The 20,236-nt window shown below is 34.8% G+C and overlaps 1 protein-coding gene across 1 annotated transcript; it reads right to left on the bottom strand.

Annotated features, from left to right (window-relative positions):
* Window positions 1-6,674: 6,674 nt before the first annotated feature.
* LOC121407520 (26S proteasome non-ATPase regulatory subunit 7-like) lies at window positions 6,675-20,007 on the bottom strand. Its single transcript, XM_041598647.1, has 7 exons — window positions 19,728-20,007; window positions 17,048-17,140; window positions 15,706-15,803; window positions 14,985-15,065; window positions 14,181-14,272; window positions 8,227-8,389; window positions 6,675-7,298 (listed from the first exon to the last, which is right to left on the bottom strand). Exons 1-7 carry the CDS (start codon window positions 19,891-19,893, stop codon window positions 6,993-6,995), a joined length of 999 nt encoding a protein of 332 aa, XP_041454581.1. The 5' UTR covers window positions 19,894-20,007; the 3' UTR covers window positions 6,675-6,992.
* Between the last annotated feature and the right edge of the window lie 229 nt (window positions 20,008-20,236).

The raw sequence follows: 20,236 nt of genomic DNA, 5'->3' as shown, positions 1-20,236 counted from the left end.
TGCGCAGCATGTGTGACTGTGCATATGTACATCATCTGATGTACACTAAAATTGCACAAAAGCCCGTAATGTGGTTGACAGAGATGTAAGCAAAATACTTTTAGCCAAATATGGCAATTTGATAGCAAAGATGGATAAGTATTTTACTTTGCAGCTTCGCCAGAATGCGGAGTGAAATGCTTAAAATTCTGGTGAAAGCATTTAATTTAATACATACTCAAAATCATTGTTAGGAACTTAGAATGACATGTGTATATATGCTTATATGTTTTGTGATGACCAATTTGACATTTAAAAAAAGAGACCCTGCTCTAATATGAATTGGCTTATTTTGCCTTTATACTAAATATTCTTGTCATTAGAAGATTGATTGGCTTTGTATGTTTGGGTTATAGTTTATATAACATGTAAGTGAGTGGTAGATTCATCTGCAAGATATGTTTTGTGTGTTGGAGCTTAGCTTTATACTTAATTTGGAGTGACATTATATTATTCATCATGCAAATGAGGGGGATAGGAAGTCACAATGACTTATATTGACTTGAATACTGAAAGGATTTTTGAAAGCAAATGGAAATGACAATTTCACCTTGAGGGCAATGGAAATGTGGACTCTTCAGGATGGTATACAATTCTATGTGCATTTTTTGATTGATTCATTAACTTTCCATCTGTGGCATTAAAGAATTATTTTGCACTTTGGTAGAGATATTTCGAGAATTATGTCCATATATAGCTACTTCTAAACAATGCCAATGTTGTTTTTTTAATCAATTTGATGATCTGTTGCTTTTCACATTGCATTTCCTTAACCCCATACTATCCTTAACCCCGGACTATCCTTAACCCCATACTATCTTTTTTTCGATTCACACTGTCTTTCTTAACCCCATACTATCTGCTCAACCGTGGTTAATGCCTTAACCCCGGACTATCCCTCAGCTCATGAATATTGATGGTTTTACCAAACAGAGCGTGATTAACGTGCAATTCGACTTCTGTGATTGGCTAATGCTTAGCCCCACTTTCCTTAGCCCTGTTTCGTTTTCACACTGCATCTCTTAGCACCGCAATTGTGGTGCTAGCACCACAATAAGCCGGCTAACCCTGCTTTTTTGCAGGGCCAGATAGTACCGTACTATTTACCGTGCTAGCCCACTTTGCTAAAACGTAGTGTGAAAACGAAGTGGGCTAAGCTTAACCCCGGAAATTGGTGGGGCTAAGACCCCCCTTAGCCCCACCAATTTAGGACAAAAAGTGCAGTGTGAAAAGCGTATTGGTCTCCTTGGTTAATTCTGCCATGTGACACTATCGAGCATCCATTGGATGATTTCTAGTTGATGTTGACCTTTGTTGTTGGGTGGATGTTTACATCAGCACTGCAGCAAAATGATGATGAGACTGGTCTTGGGGACAAGTCTCGCTTAGTGTTTTGCTATCAGTAATGTGGCCTGGACCATTTTGTTAGGTTCAGATTATTTCTTTGCGATGGAAGGTAATCCAACTGTACTTCCAACACTGAAATAATACACTGTCTTAGCCGTCACTGAACTAGACTGTGTTAGGCAACATAGGTGGAAATCTCTCCCCAAAGGTATGGGGGGGGGGGGGCTGGAAAAGTTGACATGCAAAAAAAAAAGGTTATCACCCCAAAATACATGTTTTATTTCGATTTTGAATAATGAATATCTTTCCATCATAAAAGACAAAAAGTAGTAGGGGGACATTTGATATTGTGTCCCCCTACCATTTTGGGTAGGGATCCCCCTGGGATTTCCGCCCATGTTAGGCAACCAAGTTTACCAAGCGGCCGAGTCCCCTGTATGGACTACGGTGTGTGATAGTGTTTCATTTATTCAGAATTTAATTTGAATATAGAGTTGGATATTGCCATATTGACATCAAACTAACCACACAGTTGATGTCATTAGCTGTGTGTGATTACTTGTAAATATAGAGCTATATTTTATGAATTATATAAAAGTAAATCAATACTTTTTTTCTCCTTTCATCACTATGATATAGGCCTACCTGCCTTTTAAATTGATCTCATGTACATGTATTGAATTTGAATGCATGTGCAATATTTTTAAACAGATGTACAGATTTGAAATCTTGAAATTCAGTACAAATGTATATTTATGTACCAGTAAAAGTTTTTAATTATAGAATAATTTGCTTTGTTTAATGTGATAAGTAATGCATTATGTAGAAAATATATATGAAAAACTAATAAAATATCCTAATAAAAGCGAGTCGGGTTTTTTCCATGTTGTTGAAGTGCAGGAAACATTGAATATAGGAAGGGTTGAATGATATATGGTTTAAGAGGAGCGTTTACCAATAGTCAGAGTAGATATGTTGGAACATGAATCACTATTCATCACGCTTAAGAGACATGTAGTTACCAAACTATTTATCAGAATTTGTAAGGAAATATTCTTGTAACTTGTGAAAGTTTCCATGGCGAACAAGAAGAGAGTAAGGGTTTCATGGTTCACACTATGTGCTCTTTTGTGGGCATATGTTGGTCCTGAAAAGGCCAAAATATTGTTAGATGGTTGATCATATTATTGTTAGATGTTTATCCATGCATTGAAAGGTACATTGCTTGAAAATAATTTCATGTTATATGACTGGAGTAAAGTCGTACCAAAAAAGGGAGAAAATGAAGAACAACAAAGAGAGAGAGCAAGGGGGGGGGTGGGAAGAAAATTTGAAAGTTAGAGAAAATCAGGGAATTGGAGAGAGAGATAAAGTAAGTGAATGATGAAAATACATAAGATGAGAGAAATAGAGTAGAGAAAAAGAGAGAGAAGTAAAAAGAGGAGTTTGGTGAGGCGTGAGAAAAAGAGACAGAAAAAAGAGTGATTTGGAAGGGAGAGAGAAGAGGAGGGATTAGAATGAAGATATGAATTACAAGGGGGAGATATGAATAAGATGCTACAGACAGTAGATAAACAATAACATTAAACAAACAAGTGGAATGCCTCTGGCCGTCTCACCTGCATCACGCGGTTCAATATAGCAGCAGTGCTGACTTTGAATACTACTCTAACTCGCACAAGATGTTCAGTGATACATGGTTACTCTTATGTCCACTTTTTATGAACTAGACCAATAAACTTACAGAGATATGATGGTTATTCAACAAAAAACCCCAACATGGCCAAAGTTCATTGACCTTACATGACCTTTTACCTTGATCATGTGACCTGAAACTCGAACAGGATGTTCAGTGATACTTGATTACTCTTATGTACAAGTTTCATGAATCAGATCCAATTTTTTTTAAAGTTTTGATTGCAATTCAACAGATACCCCTGAATCGGCCAAAGTTCATTGACCTTTGACCTTGGCCATGTGACCTGAAATGCGCACAGGATGTTCAGTGATACTTGATTACTCTAATGTCCAAGTTTAATGAACTAGACCAATAAACTTTCAAAGTTATGATGGTAATTCAACAGATACCCCCCGATTCGGCCAAAGTTCATTGACCCTAAATGACCTTTGACCTTAATCATGAGACCTCAAACTTGCACAAAATTTTCAGTGATGCTTGATTACTATTATTTCCAAGTTTCATGAATCAGATCCATAAACTTTCAAAGTTAGGGGAAATCAACAGATATCCCCAATTTGGCCAAAGTTCATTGACCCTAAATGACCTTTGACCTTGGTCATGTGACATGAACCTCATGTAGGATGTTCAGTGATACTTGATTAACCTTATGTCCAAGTTTCATGAACTAGGTCCATATATTTTCTAAGTTATGATGACATTTCAAAAACTTAACCTCGGGTTAAGATTTCGATGTTGATTCCTCCAACATGGTCTAAGTTTATTGACCCTAAATGACCTTTGACCTTGGTCATGTGACATGAAACTCTGATAGGATGTTCAGTAATACTTGATTAACCTTATGGCCAAGTTTTATTAACCAGGTCCATATACTTTCTAAGTTATGACGTCATTTCGAAACTTTAACCTCAGGTTAAGATTTGATGTTGACGCCGTCGCCGTCGTCGGAAAAGCGGCGCCTATAGTCTCACTTTGCTTCGCAGGTGAGACAAAAACTATACCAAATTATTGGCGATAATATTCTTTCATTTCTCTACTCAATTTGTCTCTTTTAATACGTACCTCACCTTAGTAATTTAATGCAATTTCATTGTACTAAATATAATTGCCATTCACAAAACCTCTTTTTTTTCTTTTCTAAGCTTAACATTCAGGAAAACTGCAAAATTTGTTGATTGAAATATAGTTTGGTAAGTAAAAGGCACCATAGCCGATATTATCGAAAAAAAATATTGTTTTTCTGGCTTTTTTAACATTTACTGAATTCACTGGTGTTTTTGTAACAGTTTGATAAAAAAAGAAATGGCAAATTGCCCTCCAATCCCCATTTTGCCTACAGGAAGGGCAATATCAAACGTGCCCTCATTCCACACAGAAAACCAAGCTAATTAATGGCTGCATCAAATATTATGGTAGATATGAACCTGTGAAAGGGGAAAATAGTGTGCTTTTGGTGCGTGACATTATCAATCATAAATATTCAAATGTAGGGAATGACTAAAATCCTGGAGTCTCTTCATTACGTTTCTATGAATTCTGTGGAAGAACTTTTTTTTAAATATATATAAAAAGATTTTTTTTTAATACGGTAGAATCTGCATAAGTCGACCTTCCATTAGTTGAATGACCCATAAATCAAAGAATATTATTACCTTTGTCCTGGGCCCCGTTGCAGAAAGAGTTGCAATCAAACGCAACTCTAAAAATCATGCGCAACTTGATTTTCAACCAATCAACAGCGCGTATTTTGGACTTGCAATTGATTTTTTGACTTGTGTTTAAACACAACTCTTTCTGCAACGGGCCCCTGAAGTCAAACACAATCCAAAGAGATCAGACTTGTGCAAATTCACCTGCATTAGGCAACATTAAACATCGATTTACTGCATTCTATACAGTTCCATGACATTTGCTCCGGCGACAATTGCTCTGCTGTGAATTCCACACACTAATGGAATCACAAACTTCAACACTGGATTTAACACTATGCCCTATTCTTAACCTAAACCTAAAATAAAACCCTATTGCCAGCTTAACTCTGTATCTTAGACAAAATAAAACCCAGAGCAATTGTCTCCAGAGCAAATGTCGTGTCACCCTCTATATATCAAACAATACACAATACTTTGACACCAGAATGGACACGTACATTTGAGAAATTTTATTGTTTTGTAACAAAACAAACATAAATGACATAAGACATAAAAATTGAACAATAGCAAACGGTACTATAAATACATGTCTTGGTCAGGCTTATAACGCCAACCCTTACTTTCTTCATACTTAATCTAAACGAATGACCAAGACATTCAGATACACAGACATCCCTTCCCTTCCTTTGCACTATGATTGTGATTTTGTGGGTCTAAATGTTATTATGGTAATAAAAAAACTTTTTATTGTGATTAAAACAAACATTGAAGGAAGTATATTGATAGTTTTATCAATGTGGCTTATTTCTTTCCTTAAAGAAAAAAAATAAAAATAAAATAAAAGACAAAAACTGTCTGCCATTTCATACCCGAGGTGATTATCTCTTAATTAATCAGATATTTATGCATATCAATTTTGAAGTGAACATCTCAACAATGATTGAAGAAAAACAAAATCTATTTGAGTAAAAAAAAAAGAAAGAAGAAAGATAAAACAATCTTTCAAATATTGGGGGGATCCTGAACATATCTGAATGGCCATTTGAAGGTTATTTTTGAAGAGACAATGCACGAGTGCATTAAGGTAATCTTATGTTGTTTATGTTCATAGATCTGCCTAATGAAAAATGTGTTATCAAGTATTATTCATGAATGAGAGCCCCAAATTCGAGCACCATACCTGGACCTACCTTTAATATTATAATTATTACCAAAGAGTCTTACAGGGACTATGCACTGCAAATGCAAGTTAATTCCTATAGATTTGTATCAAGCACCCTGCATCAACAGGAATCAACTATCTTTTCACTGCATAGACTCTCTTGCTCGAATTCACAAAGGTGGTTTTGAAAACCCACCGTTTATGCAGATTTCCTGTATAAATAGTGCGTATATTAAAAAATGTCCAATGCTGATGCGCGCTTTTGTCACAGTGCGCCAAATTGACGCCTGTTGCCATGGTTATCCACACCATTTTATTCAAGAATCCACTGTTTTGAATTAATGACTCCACTCTTCAAACATTGGACTCCTGAATAAATTAGTGTATCTAACTCTAAGCATGGTAACAGGCATCAATTTGGTGCACTGTGACAAAAGCGAGCATCAGCATTGGACATTTTTGTACATGCGCCCAAAACACACTTAAATAAGCGTAATTTATACAGGAAATCTGCATACTGGTAAACCATGGATTCAACCGTGGGTTTTTAAAACCACCTTTGTGAATTCGGGCTTGTAAGTTTGTGTTTTCTATTTTGATGCAATGGAATGTAGAAATTAAAAACCTACAAATTGAAAATAAATAGTAATTTTTTTCTACTTATTTGAGTATAAATTCAAGCTTCAATCAAACGGCATGCATTAGCACATATAAATATCTTTGACTTGGACAATACAAAAGTTAGATTAATTTTTTGTTCGACACCCCCCCCCCCATTATATTGCATACTCATCAAATTTACCAACTGATAAGGGGGTTATTCCTCGAATAGAAACAAAATTAAAACAAGCGTTTCATCTTCCATGCAGGAGCAATCTTTGATTTTACAATTTTGTTTTCAATTCGAAATAAGTTTGGCTTTAAAAGGGAAATTAAATAAATTCTAATTGTAACATGTTTCCAGGCATCCATCAAATCTTGATCACATATCCAAGCTGTCCATGATAAGAAAATCTTCATCTGAACATTTCTTGCTGATGCTCCATCAAAGAGCCTGCTATTCAAGTCCATGTGATATTCATCACCCCATAGTCTACTTTTTATCCTTCGACTTGGAATCCTTCTTATCTTTGCTCTTGTCGTCCTTATCATCCTTCTTCTCCTTATCATCCTTTTTCTCTTTGTCATCCTTCTTTTCATCCTTCTTCTCTTCCTTCTTCTTGCCTTCTTGCTTCTCAAGGTCTCTGTTTTGAATCTTGTTGTTGATGAGGTTGTGAAGGGCGAGGATGGAGCGGATGAGGGAGGCGAGGTAGACCACGAGCATCTGGTCGTTGGTCTTGGTGGTCAGGGATTTGACAAAGTCGCTCAGGTTCACATCGGGTAGTAGGTTGAATACATCCTTGGGGTAACAGGGAGGTGGATAGAGAGAGAATTGTGAATTTAAAATTCTGGTCTTGGTGACATCCAACATCATATATGTAGTGCAAATAATTAGAACTCTACACAAAGAAGTTCACTGATGGTGCTCCTATAGCATCTCGAAGGTAATCATATGCTTTATCACTAGAGGGTCATGAGTTCGAATCCCAATGCGGTCTAGCGTCCTTTGGCGACACAATTTGCCACTCTCGACCGAGGTGCTAAATGGGTACCCGGTAGGATGCGAAAGATATTGTATGTTTGAATTTGCCAGCGCTATATTGAGGCTGCGATGAATGCAAGGAATTCTCCCTAGGGAGTGGAAATTGCACACTTTTTGTGCAGGACTGAAATGAATCCAATGACCGGGTAATAATATGCTGTAACACGCTTTCAGCCATTCTGCTAAAAGCTCTACATGAAAATTGGCTATTATTATTATTGGAAATATTTGCGCTGTGTGTGATAATGGCACAGAATGCCATCATTGAACTGATTTGCATAGAGGAACAAAGTTTTAATTTAATTTACCAACAGAGACAAGTTGCTACACACTAGTATTAACCGTCTTTGGACTTGCCAAGACAAAACAAATACATTGGTGTTTACGGAAGAGGGGACGCCATGAGATGGGGAAGAGTGAAGCCAGCCATGCCAGCACAGTAAATTCACTTTAATCCGGGGGTGGGGGGGGTGGTATTCAGTCCCCTGGTCATTTTTTGGTGTGATTTTTTTGTGATTTTATGAGTCTCGCGCATCTTTGGCACCAAATTCGCGATACCCAGATTAACATTACTTATTTTAATGTCTACAATGTCTACATGCTTCATGCGTTTCAGATTTACAAGTTTGCAAGCTAATACTACATTTATTCAATATTTTCTTGATATTCCTCAAACACTACCGACCTGTAATTGATAAATGATGGTGTGGTTGATGGGTAATTCTCCTGCCGCAACCTTCTGTAAGTAACCACTGATGTGTTGAATCTGTGATTGTAAACCTTTCAAACCTAACAGCTGAGCTGTAATCCTCTGAGATAATGTACCGACGCTTGTGTCTTTGATATCCCTACAGCGAAACAAAGAACAATAATGATTTAGAATATGGTCATGGATGTAAAGACATCATACAATAATAATCCGATTTCCTATCAGACATTGTAAGAAAATTGAGTTGCAATTGAACACATATCAACTCTTAATTTATGTGCGTAATACTGTGTAACCTAAAATACAACGTAAAATTATGCTTGGTTTACAATCAATCACAAGAACTATGCTTGATTACTCGAGCATAATTCTTTTCATAATTTAGCATAACTTAGGTATAATTGAAAATCTGCAATTAACATGTTTTGACTTTAAATGCCATTATGAATGTCATTCTTAGGTAAACTCGTTGTTTGGAAGCGACCTCAATCATTCAGTTTACATAGACATGGCATGATATCTATCATTCAACAAGATATCACCCTGTTGATTCACTTTCTTCAAAACTATCAGGAGCCAATAACAGAAAGCTTAGACTGATCATAAAATTCTCTTCTAATAGTAGGCGGCAAGTAGTAAGAATTCCAAAAATTTTCTGTAGAATCTGATTTTTTGTGCTATTTCTCCTATTTTTAGGGTGCTGAATACGAATCTGCTTGTTGCCAAATTTATAAATGCCGACTTCGACCGTTGCCATGGCAACCGATTAATTTCTCAAAAATAACATGTATTCCCATGTAATTGGTAGATAAACATGATATTAATTAGCCAAGAGATTGAATTCAAGGTTCCGATTAAATACAAATAAAATTCAGAAATATTTAAGATCATCAAAATAGTTCCAATTAGCCTGTTGCCATGGTAACGGCTCATTTTTCCTCCAGAAAAGTAAAAAAAATATTTAAAGTTGTATAATCTGTTTTTTGTTTCATTTTCCCTGCGATTAGGGTGTTAAACATAGGGAGTGATTTTGCTAAATGTATAAATACACTTTCATTCCGTTGCCATGGTAACCAAATAATACCTAATTTGGTAAAAAAAGATGATAACATGGAAAAAAAAGATAATGGCAGGAAAGACAATAAAAGCTACTTAATCTACATGTGTTGGGGTTTTCCCACTCATTTAGAACAAAAACTACATAAGTGTTATGCATGAGATTATTGGAATGATAGGAATTGATGTTGCCTTGACAATGCTTGAATTTAAAGATATATATCAATGTTGCAAATGGCCCGTTGCCATGGTAACATCTTATTTTTCTCAGAAAAGTACAAATTTTGATAAAATCATGTAGAGTCACTTTTTATCCTTTAATTTCCACTAAGTTTCGGTTGCTAAAAATTAATATGCTTGTTGGTAATTATGTAAGTACCATCTCAGACCATTGCCATGGCAACCAAATACCAACTTATTTGGTAAAAAATAACCTGTTGAAAAAGGTAATGGTGGATGTACAGTAAAAACGAACTAATCTACATGCGAAAGGCTTGACCCATTAATTTAATTTTTAAAGCAAAATTCCGGTAAGTATTCTGCATTAATTAATTAGAATGATAAAATGGATATTTCCTTAGCAACGCTTGATTTTATTAATAAATATCAATGATGCAAATGGCCTATTGTCATGGTAATGGCTTCATTTACACCAGAAAATAACAAATTTTAATAAAGATATGTCCGATTATTCTTTCATTTCCGCCAAAGTATACATGTAGGTTGCTAGACATTGATATGCTTGTTGCTGTTGCTTTGATAGTGGTTAATCAATTTAATTTCATATGATAAATATCAATGTTGCAAATTGCCTGATGTCGTGGTAAACATCACTCCTCGCAAAGTTCCCTCCTGCAGACTTTTCAACCTGAAGAAAGTAAACTGTGAGCAGTTTTCCATAGATCTGGATACATATCTTCAGAACCTCCCTGCACTCCCTACTCATTCCGACACATTTTTAGAGCTGCTGAAGAAATCATCAAGGAAGAATATTCCACAGGGATGCCAGGGATGACACCACAATACATTTCATGCTGGGTTTTTTCCATACCCTTTTCTATCCCCAACTTGGGTAAACAGTGCACAAGTTTCACTGGTCCCAGTATTCAAAATCAGTTCATGTCCTTCTGTACAATTATTTTTTTTGAATTTTATGTATAACACCCATTTAATATATTATAAGCACTTGAAGAGTAGAATTATTCATTTTTATAATAATAAATGAAATAATATAGCCTAGGATTTGTATAGTGCTACTATATTACCCTGGTTAAGCTAGTCTACCGCATCCGGTGCTCACAACTTCCTTCAAGTATCCATTTACCTCACCTGGGTTGCAGTACAATATGGATAATTTTCTTGCTTTTAAAAGGAAAACACCCCGGCTGGGAATCGAACCCATGTCCCTCAGATTGAAAGAAAGAGGCTTAACCACTAGACCACGACGCCCCCACAATGTAAAGCTACATGTATATTGGAGAGTGCTTTGAGCATGTTTACATGAAGAACTTGGTATAAATGTTAAAATGTATGTATTCATTTTAAAGGACAAGTCCACCCCAACACAAAATTAAGTTTAATAAAAAGAGAAAAATCCAACAAACACAACACTGAAAATTTCATCAAAATCGGATGTAAAACATGAAAGTTATATTTTCGCTTAATTTCACAAAAAAACAGATACTGGCATTTTCTGGTCGGTATGCAAATAAGAAGACTGATGATGTCATCCACTCACTATGTCTTTTGCATTTTATTATGTGAAATATGAATTTTTCCTATTTTTCTCCTCATTCTCATGTCTAATACAAAGTTTTATTCCTCCATGAACACATGTAATTAGCATTGTTTAATACTATATGGTTCAGTCAAGTTGGCCCTTATTGTCAAATCTGTATAAAATGAAATATTGTATAATTAAAACAATAAAAACAAAAGAAATAGTGAGGGACATCATCGACTGTCTCATTTGCGTATTACTGAGTTGTGCATATCACTGTTATGTGAAAAATAAGCAAAATTTAAAATGCCACAACTTTCTTCTTTTACATGAAATTTTCAGCGTTATGCTAGTATGATTTTTCTTTATTTATTCAAATCAACATTTATCGGGGTTGGATTTGACCTTTAATAGAAAGCTGTTAAAGATAATAATTATAACTCTAAAGTTTATTTGGCAAATTGACATAATCCTGGCCTTCTATTAGATACAACTGACCTTTTGAGGATACAAGGTAAAATTCTTCCATGTTTTAATGTAGACTCAATGTGGGACTTTCATGAAAAACCCATTCATTTAATAATAGAATCCTGAGAAGTTTTTTTTTACCTCAAAAGACCCTTAACCTTCACCTTGTGACATGATATATAATTAACTTGAAAATTAATAAACCTAAGTAAAGTTTTTGATGTTGATACCACAGTACAGTCAAAGTTCATTGACTAGAACTTAAACCTGAAACTCCTGCACAATGATCAGTGATAGTTGAATACCTATATGCACTCTCAAAGTTTTGCCTTATCAGAAACTTGATGAGATTCAGTGATGATAATACAACATGGCCAAATCTTGGCGATCGTAAAAGACCTAAGACCTTGATCATATGACCTGAAACTTGAACTTTATGATTAATGATAATGATTATGTCGATTGGACTTTATTATAAATTGAAAATGGCCCGAGGGAGTATTTTTACATTAACAAGCATATGGATGTTGAGCACCCTAACATTAGGGGAAATGAAACGAAAATCAGAAGTTTTTATCAACTTTGTATTTTTTGAGAAAAATCAGCTGTTACCATGGCAAGGGGGGGGTTGCATTCATATTTATATTAAATGCAAGTCTTACCAAGGCAACAGTAATTATTTTGTTTCAATTGAACTCATGCAGACCACTTACCGCATGTTTTGTTCAATATTAAACGAATGGTTCAAAATTTACGCAAGTAGATTGTGATTTTTATGGTATTTTCCATTATTATCTCCCCCATATTATTCGGTTGCCATGGCAATGGCTTGAGATGGTATTTATACATTTAGCAACAAGCATATATAGATATAGCATCTTGTAATTAGAGGAAATGAAAGAAAATTCAGATTCTGCAATATTTTCTATCAAATGGATACTTTTCTGAGAAAAATAAGCTGTTACCATGGCAACGGCCAATTTACAATATTCCTATTTATCTTTAAATTCAAACATTGTCAAGGCAACATCAATTCCTATCATTCCAATAAACTCCTGCAGAATACTTACTGTAGTTTTTGTTCTAAATGATTGGGAAAAAACCCAACGCATGTAGATTAGGTCCCTTTTGTTACATTTCTCGCCATTATCTTTTTTACCATGTTATTCCTTTTTTACCAAATGAGGTATTATTTGGTTGCCATGGCAATGTAATGAGAGTGTATTTATACATTTAGCAAAAATCACTCCTATGTTTAACACCGTATACGCATGGAAAATGAAACAAAAAAAAAAACAGATTCTACAACTATAAATCAACTTTTTACTTTTCTGGAAGAAAAATGAGCCGTTACCATGGCAACGGGCCAGTTGGAACTATTTTGATGATCGTAAATATTTCTTAATTTCATTTGTATTTAATCGGAACCTTGATTTTAATCTAGTTGCTAATTTTTATCATGTTTACCATTAACAGGGGTACACATGCTATTTTTGAGAAATTAATCCGTTGCCATGGCAACGGTCAAAGACGGCATTTATAAATTTGGCAACAAGCAGATTCATGTTCAGCACCCTCAAAATAGGGGAAATAGCACAAAAAATCAGATTCTACAGAAATTTTTTGGTAACCTTTAATATTATGACGAGGAGCTGTGTACTATAAGATTTGATTACATAGACTACAATGTACAATTAATCGTGAAAATCAAGTGTACGATCAACCGCTAACCTTTGTGTAACGGAACCCAGGAGTACAACCTCAAATTATATCACTACAGTATAAACAAATAAATACAAACAGGAGTACATGTAAATCTAATTTCTTAAAATTTTAAGAAAAAACTTTTGAAGACATATTTTATAAGAAAATGATTACAGAAATTCTTCACTAACTTCACCTGTTGAATTTTCTGTAGTCCTTTTCTTGTTTTCTATCATTCTTCCAGAAAGGCAAACACTTCATTAACACTTTATCAATGATTGTTTCCCCCCCTAGCATGTTTGTATCATTGTATGTTTTATTTTTCATTCTGTCCTTGTTCGTTCTTTACTGGGCTGGAACTACTAAAATCCATCTGATCTTTAAAGAGAAATTCCAGTAGTTGCAGTAAACACTGATTTCATGAGAAAGTCTGTAAAACCAGGCTTAATTGTCAGTATATCATCGAGGATCTAGATCTGATAAAGTTACATTAACTGAACTTTGTGAAATCTTGAAATCTATGCTGAAAAATGTTCACACTGAAGATCACCAACATAGATAGGCACATGTGGGACAGTGTATTATTATTGCTGGAATAAAGACCCGACAGAAGTGACCGAATCCGCGCTTATTTTGCTTATTTCTCAGCAATTACACAATTTCTTCCAGAATCCTTTGGCACATATTTTTTATTCATACAAACAGACTCTTGGGTGGTCATTATATTAGATTCTGTAAAAAGTCATTTTGAGATCGTTACCAATACTGGAATTTATCTTTAATGCCAGTCTGCACTCAAAGATTGTTTTGTACATTATTTTACTGTATTACCATTTTCTCTACACTTGTACCTTGTATTGTTGTTCTTTCTTGCCATTATGTAAGTTCTCACTTTTATACATTATTTTTTATCGAGTGAAAGGAATGAATTGAAAAAAAGTGAATGACTGCTATATGTAATTGTTCAATGCTGTAATCTTACCTAAGTAGATGTTCTACTCCTACTTCTTCTGCTTCCTCCGCACCCATCTCACTTGGGATGTGTTCAAACGTTTTACTCGTTGGTGTCCCATCCTAAATCATCAGGAGAAAATTAGGTTTAAGGAGTATAAGTCTATTTATGTTGGTTTATCTACTCTAATGTACTTCGGAAAATCTAATTTGTGTAATTCTATTGAACAACATATTCAATTTCATTTATATTTTTGTATAAATTTTTGATTTTTTTCAGGGAGAAAAGGATGAGGATCCAAAATAACGTAATTGCATTTGTAGGTTTTGTGAGCATACGAACTGGGTTTAGACTAGTTTCCATGGTTACTGCATGCTCACTAGTTTTACCGATGCACAATAATAACAATGATTTTTTTTTTTCTTTTGTCTGTCATTTCAATTTACCGTCCAATTGGGTGTTTCATTTTGTCGTTTTTTTTTCTTTCGGGGGGGGGGGGGGGGGGAGGTGGTATTTAGTTGTGTCTTAATTCAGTTTTTTAATTCATAAATTATCATTTCCACTAAAGGATGTTTAAGTTTGGGCCACTGCCAACGTTTTAAGCCTGAAGTATACATGGAACTATGAGGCAAATTGGAAAATCATGTTCAAGTGTAAATGCATAGATTTCTTATTGTATGTCACAGTGAATAACCCTAACCCATCACATTCATTTTAATAAAGAACATTAATTTCAGGTAGATGCAAAAAAAAAATGGTGTGATCTTTAGGGCATATTCTTTGGGAAGGGGAAAAAAATACTAATGCATATTATTTTTCTTTGTTTATACTTACATCGTGTACTTCTTCTACTGCATAGTACGCTTCTGTTGGCAATCCCAGTTCTTTAGGTTTTGCATCAATGATACATAATACCTATCAGAAGAGGATGAAAATAATGATCAACATAGGAATTATAATCACACTCTGTAGATATATTCAGAGTTCAAAATAACATGTTCAGTTAACCCACAGAAGTTACATTGGCCAATGATTTTCAGTTTGCAACAAATTATGAGAGGAATGAAATTAATTACAAGGGGGCGAGGGCGGGGGAGTAAAATTTATGAACACACAATTGCCTAACACTTGAAATTCACAATACAGTAATTGATATCAGATTTATAAAGTAGAACAATAGTTCAGTTGGTTATATAGAGTTATTAATCCAGAGAATTTTTTTAAAACTATGTTGATGAATAGTGATCTGCAAAGCATTAACAAAAAGATGTACATCATTGATAAATGACCAATCAAGATAATATCCCTACTACCCTAATCCAACATACATGGATCAAAATGGTCATAACAAATGTGACCCTGACCAACTTTACCCTCTGATTGAACCTGCTTTACAAATTAGTTATAGCTGAAGAAAGATATGTAATATTTTGTAAGATTGAACCAGAATTATTCATGGAGTCTGATACATCAGCTCATCATATTGCAACTGGTGACAATCAATTTCCTCAATACCATGCAACCTTACCAATTTACAGAATAAAGAGATACTTACAGAGTTTGGGCAGTATTTCCTGATGAGTTCATTGATTGCAATGTCATTCTGATGAAGTTTTGGTCCTGTGTGGTACCACCCCACTATCTTTTCCCTTGCTAGATTGGACAATATGAAAACATAGAAAATAATAAATGAAAGCAGGAAACAAACCTAGAAATACACATCAATAATAATAATACCAACATGCTTATATAGCGCATATCACTGCCAAATGCGTCCCTATGTGCTTAATTGGATATTATTACCCTGGCTTTAGCCCCGCAGCCTTTTACAGCGCGGTGGCATGTCCAAGGAATAAATTCCTGCCAGGTACCCATTTTACCTCACCTGGGTCGAGTGCAGCACAATGTGGATAGATTTCTTGCCCAAGGAAATTATGCCATGGCTGGGATTCGAGCCCACAACCCTCTGCTTCAAAGTCCAAAGACTAATCCACCGGGCCACAATACAACTACATGTGACGAGAAATCATCAGTAATTATTGAGATGCAGTAGGTTTAACTTCTGATCACAACAATCGCTCGTCTTTAAGGAGTGGATTTGAATGAAGCAACAATGATGTACAGTAGATCTGGGCCGTTTCATAAAACTTGCTACAATAACAAATTTGCAATAACAGTTAAAAGCTACTGAAATCCTTCATTCTGATTGGCTGGTGATAAATTTGTTATAAAAATTATGCATTTGTTATTATAACAAGTCTCTGTGAAACGGGGCCATGTTATGTATAAAAATAAATGAAAGTAGATGAAGTAAACACTGATTTCATATGAAAACCAAGATTAAATGTCACTACCGTTCATCATTGTAGATCTAGATCTTTTAGTTGAACTGAATTTTGTGAAATCATGAAATCTTAGCTGGAAACCGATCACAATGAAGATCACTTACAGTGTATAGTTGTTCCTTGGAAAACAAGCCTGGCGATTTCATGCTTGTTGTTTTCTTACACAATCTCTTCCAGAATCTTTTGGCATATTTTTTATTTTTTTATTTATGCAGACAGACACTAGGGTGGTCATTTGATTGGATTCTGTCAGTTAAACTCATTTTGAAAATAGTTACCAGAACAGGTATTTTTCTTTCATGATTGTTGGCTCCACTGCTGCTCTGTGGAACATGTATTTTCATTACCAATGATAATAATCAGCATATAGTCTGCTCTCCATACTTCATTATATAAGTGTTTACATATAATAAACATTAAAAATAAATGCCAGTCCGCATCGAAATGATGCAATTTAACTTGAAAATATATTCATCCTGCCTACTGAAATGAAAAGGCTTATTCAAATAAGATTGCTATATGACTCGTCTTGAAATAAAATGACCAGCTTACCATTGACTTTCTTGAACATTGTGTACATGTTCTCAAGATAATCGTGATCCAAGAACCAAACAGAAGCATCTTTGTCATCTTCATCAAATGGAACTGAAAAGGAGAGAGAGAGATAAAAAAAGATAATTGAACTTGTTATCAATAGCGACTGTTTAGGTATATTCTTGGTGATTCATATTGTATAGGCCTATCTATTCTCTTTATCGTTTCCTATACCTTACATGTATCAATCACCAGTAGGCACTATGTTGGCTAGCCTAAAGACTGGATATCTATAAAAAGAAAACAAAACAAAACATGTTGGCATGTCATAATCATCACATAATAAACTATGCATCCAGTTTGCAGATACCCCTCATTTTTTAGCAATCCAACATTTTATTTCTCTTCTAATAATTTCATAACTTGAATATTTCACATGTCTCATATTAAATATTTGAATACGTCAAGATAAGTACATGCACTTCAATTTCATGGTTTATTATTGTAAAATTCTTTGATTTAGCGCTAAAAACCTATATTTTTTCACATCCTTAAAGGAGAATGAAACCATTGGAACAAGATAGCTTGTGTGAAAACAGAAAAATCAAAGAAACAGATCAACAAAAGTTTGAGAAAAATCGGACAAATAATGAGAAAGTTATGAGCATTTGAATATTGTGATCACTAATGCTATGGAGATAGCAAATTGGCAATGCGACAAAGATGTGTGATGTCACTTGTGAACAACTCTCCCCATTACTTTAGTATATATTTCACTTTAATTGCCTCTTTTATCACATCTATTCATAGATCATGTGTTCTTTCTACATGAGGGCATGTAATACATATTTTTTTAGAATACATCATGGATAGAGAGTTTGTATCATCATAAGAAAAAGCAAAAAGAGACATTTTGAGGGTATTTTATAGTCCACAAAAGGGAAAGTTGTTCACCAGTGACATCACACATCCTTGTCGCATTGCCAATGGGAGGATCTCCATAGCATTAATGATTGCAATATTCAAATGCTCATAACTTTCTCATTATTTGTCAGATTTTTCTCAAACTTTCTTTATTCTTATTTTTTTATTATTCTGTCTTTACACAAGCCTATTTGTTCCAAAGGTTTCATTCCCCTTTAACCACAAATTATCCTTCACTGATTGTGGGCATAACTGAGAAGACAAGTCCGTGTCAAGGTGTCGGGCAAAAAATTTCCAGTCAATATGTCCTTGCTTATATTTATATGCCAGTGACATTCACAACACTCATTATCTGATATCAGTTATGATTACATATGATACATCATGTATGTTACTGGTGATGAGTATGAAGAGAGGCCCCATGTCTGCGCACCTAAAAAGTTACCTCATGATTAAACATAAATTTATTTTTATTCCACAAAAAAATCAGTTGATAATGTTCCTTATATTCTTATAATATAATTGTGCTCAAAATCTCATTTTCAGATTGAACAAAAAATGCAATGGTGCTCCATGTCTGTCTGCGCACCCATTCACTTTACACATGGTTCAGAGATTTTGAGGGGAAAAAGGCTGCATTTTGAGGCCATCATATCACTCACATGAAATGCCTGAAATTTCAATATTTTTTTCACCATTTTTAGTCAGATTTTTTACTGATTATCTGTCTGGAATATGTATTGCAGGTGTAAAATTTGTGGTCATTGCGCGTCTTCTTACACAGATATGCGTATGCGCTGCAGACAATGGGTACTGTACAGATTGGGGGTACTTCCATAGTCCATATTGAATTGAATCTGTATAACATGAAATTCAATTGGACCAAAAATAAAATTCCAACTTGCTTTTGTAATTTGTGATATGCAAAAGTGTCTACATGTATGGTGTATGGCAGTGAGTCCAACCTTTGCGCGTGTCCATATTTCGCGGACGGTCATTATCTAAAAAAAATATTCAATATCTTTAAAATCTGACATCATTAAAGTAAAAACCACCTAAATTTAGTAGAGCTAGCGTAAATTTCTTTAGAATGAGTTCAGTATTTATGAAAATATTGACAAAAGATCGGCCAATTTGTCACCACTAGCGCCCGTTCCGAAGAAATCTGAATTTCTCAGCAAGAATCACGATCATGACATGATATCTTCAGTTTGCAAGCAGATATCATAAAGCATGTAATGATGTAGTACAGACCGATTCTATAGCATTTTGCTGTCAATCTGCTATAAACATCTCAACTTTTGAGCTTGTGTTTTTGTTTAAATCTCCACAAAAGCTTTGGTCCGCGAAGTTTGATCACACTTTTCAGAACGGAATTCCAGCACAGCGCGCAGATCGTCGATAGGAGTAAAATTTTAAGATCGGGATAGCGGCGTATTAAACCCCTTCACCTACTTTACAATTTCATCAATGATTTTATAGTTTATGATCTTGCCTTCATTTTGGTAGCTATTATTTGAGATAAGGTCTATTCGTTTGGGATAAATTGAGAATTTGTGAAAAATTTTAACTTAAGCCTGATGACTGATGTTGAATATTTAAATGTCTGCGTAGTTTGTTTGGACACCCCATCATCATCAACCCACTCTACATATTCTTTGTAATTTCCTAAAATAATTCTACATTATACGATAATAAAGGTCTAACGTTAGTTCTCCTAGAACAAGCTAGGCCCTTAGATCTTATGTTTCAATCAATGTGATTCATGTTTTACCTGCGAAACAATTTGCAATGTCAAGCACTCCCTGTCTCCACGATCCCAGCAAAACGCCGACGACTCTCCTTTGATTTCGTATCCTGTTGAAGTGATCAACAACACTGAGAAGCACTAGTGGATGGACAACCACTTTCTTTATTTCGTTTGTCGGTGCAGACATCATTTACTACAATTTTAGTGAACGTTTGAATCGTCAATTTCTCACACACTAATTTTTGCACGTGTGGGTCTGACAAGTGAGTTGAAATGAATCGACAATAAAAGTTGTTGCTAAATTTGAACACAGATGGCGCTAAAGCAGAAAGTTGAGCAGGACATGGGCATAGAACATCGTTGGATATGGGAGGCAGGTATAGGGTCTGGAAGTAGTGAAAAAAAATGTTTTTAAGTTTCAATATCACGAATTTGTTATCATATTGAGGGTTATAAAAGGGTGGATATGATTTTGATAAACTTAATAAATATGAAAAGCAACACAACAATGTTTTATCAAAATCGGATGAAAA

Source organism: Lytechinus variegatus, chromosome 2 (genome assembly GCF_018143015.1).
Source record: "Lytechinus variegatus isolate NC3 chromosome 2, Lvar_3.0, whole genome shotgun sequence".
NCBI classification, from domain to species: domain Eukaryota; kingdom Metazoa; phylum Echinodermata; class Echinoidea; order Temnopleuroida; family Toxopneustidae; genus Lytechinus; species Lytechinus variegatus.
This window is presented reverse-complemented; position numbering and strand designations above follow the sequence as displayed.

Bases quoted from the DNA above. Each gene is read 5' to 3' on its own strand.
- LOC121407520 (XM_041598647.1), bottom strand. From the start codon at position 19,893: ATGATGTCTGCACCGACAAACGAAATAAAGAAAGTGGTTGTCCATCCA. The intron at 17,141-19,727 runs GTAAAACATGAA...TCTCCTTTTCAG, and splicing joins CATTGCAAATTGTTTCGCAG to TTCCATTTGATGAAGATGAC. The intron at 7,299-8,226 runs GTCGGTAGTGTT...TGTTACCCCAAG, and splicing joins CCATCATTTATCAATTACAG to GATGTATTCAACCTACTACC.